Source organism: Lucilia cuprina, chromosome 5 (genome assembly GCF_022045245.1).
Source record: "Lucilia cuprina isolate Lc7/37 chromosome 5, ASM2204524v1, whole genome shotgun sequence".
NCBI lineage: Eukaryota > Metazoa > Arthropoda > Insecta > Diptera > Calliphoridae > Lucilia > Lucilia cuprina.
This window is the reverse complement of record NC_060953.1, coordinates 12,861,393-12,866,234: the sequence shown is the minus strand read 5'-3', so window position 1 is coordinate 12,866,234 and position 4,842 is coordinate 12,861,393. Positions and strand designations below refer to the sequence as shown.

At 32.7% G+C, this 4,842-nt stretch overlaps 1 protein-coding gene across 1 annotated transcript in view; it reads left to right on the top strand.

The window, feature by feature from the left end:
- Positions 1-2,763: 2,763 nt before the first annotated feature.
- LOC111685033 (protein O-mannosyltransferase 1) overlaps positions 2,764-4,842 on the top strand; it is a 4,871-nt gene continuing 2,792 nt past the window's right edge. The window contains exon 1 of the mRNA XM_023447265.2: positions 2,764-4,669. Within this exon, the coding sequence (XP_023303033.2) occupies positions 3,445-4,669 (1,225 nt within the window). The 5' untranslated portion in view covers positions 2,764-3,444. The remainder of the gene's footprint in view (positions 4,670-4,842) is intronic.

Genomic DNA, 4,842 nt, shown 5'->3' with positions numbered 1-4,842 from the left:
CTATAGATTAGTCTATAGTCTGGACTATAGATTAGTCTATAGTCTGGACTATAGATTAGTCTATAGTTTGGACTATAGATTAGTCTATAGTCTGGACTATAGATTAGTTTACAGTCTGGACTATAGATTAGTCTATAGTGTGGACTATAGTCTATATTCTGAACTATAGATTATTCTACAGTCTGGACTAAAGATTAGTCTATAGTCTAGACCATAGATTAGTCTATAGTCTGGACTATAGATTAGTCTATATTCTGGACTAACGATTAGTCTATAGTCTGAACTATAGATTAGTCTATAGTCTGGAGTATAGATTAGTCCATAGTCTGGACTATAGATTAGTCTATAGTCTGGACTATAGATTAGTGTATAGTCTGGACTATAGATTAGTGTATAGTCTGGACTATAGATTAGTCAAAAGTCTGGACTATAGATTAGTCTATAGTCTGGACTATAGATTAATCTATAGTCTGGACTATAGCTCAGTCTATACTCTGGGCTTTAGATCGGTCTATAGACCAAACTAGAGCTAGATCGGTCTATAATCTGGACTATAGATCAGTCTATAGTCTGAACTATAGATCAGTTTAGAGGCTGGACTATAGATCAGTCTATAGTCTGGACTATGGATCATTCAATAATATTGACTATAGATCAGAGTTAGCAATGAAAATTTAAATTTTATCTGGACCTAGAAAGTGTTCATAATAATGTTAAGATAATCATAATAATGTGAAGATTATCATTATGCCAAGAAAAAAGCATAGTAAGTAGAAACAGATAAACAGTTTAGAAACAAAATATTAAAAATGGAATAAAAAATAACACGCTTAAATAAAAAGTTCTTTCCCGTTTATAAAACCAAACCCATATAAACAGTGCCATGACCTTTTAGCTATAAAACACACTATAACTTTAAATTTTAAACACATTCTAAGTAGTTATATATAGTAAAGCAAAAGAGAGAAAGAGAGGAGATTAGCAAAAGGAATTTCTTCCGCATTATTTTTTGTTTTTAAAAAATTTCTAAAAACAGGTACTAATTACAAATTAGGAGATTTAACATAGATATTTAACATGTAAACAAGTTTACACTTACAAACGGCTAAGATTAAATAACGGTTAACATAACATACAAAACAGACTATGTATGTAGCCAGAAGAACAGGTGTGTGAGATTTATAACAGGTATGGAAAATTGATAATTTTAAAAGTACTAAATTATGTATTCCTCAATAGTATGTATAGTCTTTAAACTAGACTTAGAACAAGAGAAAAGAAACCATACTAGACTTTAGACTTGTGTATAAACTACTCCATAGACTAGACTATAAATTAGATTATAAACTAGACGACAAACCATTAACCGCCTTATGCAAAAACGATTATTAAGTTAACAACGGTTAATAAAACCTGTTTTTATATGGAAAAAGTTTGTAGTAAGCCATTGTTAACTTTAATAATCCTTTTGCATAAGGCCTTAAGACTATAAACTAGAATATAGACCCAACTTTATACTAGACTATTGATTAGACTATAGAGTTGACTATTGGCTAGAATATAGACTAGACTATTGGCCAGATATCAGACTTTAAATTTTACTATAGACTAGACCCCTGATCGGCAAAGAGCTTTGTTATTTATGATTTAAACCAGTACTAAGCGCCATCCTTTAGGTGCAGGATTCTCCAAAGTTGTTTTTGAATACTCAATAAGTTATTTTTATTTGCTAGTTTAAGCGCCAAATGGAGGTGGTTTAAACTTGAGCTAAGTTTAATCTTCTACTCAAAAAAATCGTAAGGGATTAACATCGGAGACAATTTGTTTTTAGATTAACTAATCTGATTATTATTTGGCATTTGATCGCCAACTTAAAACCCCGAGGGTAGCAAATTTGTGAATAGACTAGAATGGATTATCAGACCTGGTTCACACATGGAAACTTTTGTAGAGAAACTTTTGATTTTGTGTGTGAGATAAAAAGATGGTTGATATTTCTTTTTCTCTCACACACAAAAATCAAAAGTTTTTCTACAAAAGTTTCCCAGTGTGAACCAGGTCTCAACAGACTAGTATAAACTATTTTATATATTAGACTATAGACTACACAAGACTAAACTTTAAACTAGACTATAGACTAGTCTAAAAACTAGACTATAGGCTGGTCTAAAAACTAGACTATAAACTAGTCTAAAAACTAGACTATAAACTAGTTCAAAAACTAGACTATAGACTAGTCTAAAAACTTGAAAATTGCGACCTGTAGCGTGCGCACAAGGTTTACATGGACACACAGACAGACAGACGAACATAGCTAAATCGACTCAGAAAGTGATTCTGATTGGTATACTTTAAGGTGGGTCTAGGACCAATATTTTTGGGTGTTACAAACTGCGGCACAAACGCATAATACCCTCCCCACTATAGTGTTGTAGTGTATAAAAATACTGAAATGTTGTGTGGTTACATTGAAATTTTTAGTAGTCAACAAGTACAATAGTAGTGAATTTTCCATGCCTGGTATAAAATTCTACTCTTTTAAGAGTAAACAGACATAATTTCTAAAATTAAAGAGAAATAAGTAGAAATGTATTTTTGTTGCGAAAAAAGGGTACTTGCTGTAACAATATGAGAGTTTACAGAGGAAAAATTTATTACCTGATGTAGGAAAACCACTACAAAACAAGAATATAGGTTAAAAATCCCATTATAATATAAAAATACTATTAAGAAGCAAACGGCTGTTAGGCTGGCGGACTGGTTGTTTTAAGAAACTGTAAAGAAAAACTGATTCATGAAACTACATTCCATAAATGGTAGGACAAGGTGAAAGACGTGTAAATAGTCTGGCATTTAGTAGAACAAACATTAAACCATAGACTAGTCACTAGTGTTTGGTTAATGAAAAAAAAGCATAAGAGGTTGAAACAAGAAAACGTTTACTTATAATATGTGAAATGAAGTGAGAGTTCAACCTAAGAGATTGAGGGAAAAATCAATGGGTCTTAGGTTGGATATTTAGAGGAGAGAGTGTGTGTAAGAGTTGTACTAAATATATTGTGGTATGAATGGTTTAGTTTGAAACCAATAAGACGTGGCGTTGGATGGAGGAATAGTAATATAGAAAAACGCGCAAGATATACTTAAAGAATAAAAAGAAAAAAAACTTTAAATCTCTAAGATATTAAAAGCAAATTAATTAACAAATTTTTAAACAAATAAGTTGAAACCTAAATAAAATATAAATATTTAAAAGAAAAAATACAAAAATAGTGAAAGTGTAAAAAAAATTTTGAAAGATATTTTTAAACCCCACACACACCTTCAAAAGATATGGCTAAATTAAAATGTTGCTTAATTTTCAACTAAATTATTACAAAATCAATTTGTTTTAAATTAAATTAAAAATAATTACAAAAAAACACACAGAAAAACAACAACAATATGTCCACTAACTCCAATAATATTTTACAAAGACGTAAACCGTCTAAAAACAAATCAAAACATGTTAATGACAAAGATCTCTTATTAAACTCGGCGGCTGAAAGCTCAATAATAACAACAACAACAGCACAGTCAGATAAAAACGAAAGACTTCAATCGGGCAGAGAAAGCAACAAACTTGAAAAAGAAAGAAAAAATTTTAATACAGCCAACAACAACAACTGCACAGCAACTGCAGCGTCTACAGCTGCAGTAGCAGCAGCAACAACAACATTTACCACTACCATACACAACTTATGCAATGGTAATATTACACCCATAGTAAACTGTTGTCGTGATATAAACTGTTGCTTAAATGCCACCTCCAACACCGCCAGCACAAATGCTTTAGCCACTTGCCAGCCTTTGTTAAGAGATTCTGCCGGCAGCCTGTCAAAAGAATCCAGTTTAAGACGTTCTATATCCAGCTCTCGTAACTCCTATAAAAGTAATAGCACTGAAGCACAAAACCCCACCATAAAATCAGATAAACAAGATTCCCTTAGTACTCTGCAACCGGATAAATTTGTTTTACAAATTCACTTGGATCTATTTGCTTGGACCTTGTTTATTTTAGGTTTCCTTACCCGTTTCTATAAACTCTCCTATCCTCGTAATGTGGTCTTTGATGAGCTGCACTATGGCAAATTTATCAGCCACTACATAAGAAATATATTCTTTTTTGATCAACATCCTCCCCTGGGCAAACAGATTATTGGTTCCGTTGCTCAGTTTATAGGTTTCAATGGCAACTTTTCAGTTACCCGCATAGGTTCGGAATATGATGCCAACATACCCATATTTTGGTTACGTTTCGTGCCCGCCTTATGCGGCAGCCTTTTGCCCAGTACTGTTTATCACCTGCTGTTGGAAACGGGCCTCACGAAATGGTGCTCTTTACTGGGAGGTCTTTTGATAGTTTTCGATAATGCCTTACTCACACAATCGCGTTTTGTCTTAATGGAATCTATGTTATTGCTATTCTGTTCGATTGGTTTGTACTTTTTGTTGAAATTTCAAAAATCACAATTTCCTCAAATAAGTTGGCTGTTGTATGGAGTGGCTGCCTCTTGCCTGCTGACCTGTGCTATGTGTGTGAAATATGTGGGATTTTTAACGTTTTGTTTGGCTGGTTATTTGATTTTGCGCTACTTTTGGAATTTGATATATGATGCCACGAAATCGAGTAAGTATCAAAAGGGTTTGATTTTGTCAATTGGCAGACTAGACTATAGACTATAGACTATAGAGTAGACTATAGACTAGACTATAGACTAGACTATAGTCTAGACTATAGACTAGACTATAGAGTAGACTATAGACTAGACTATAGACTAGACTATAGACTAGACTATAGAC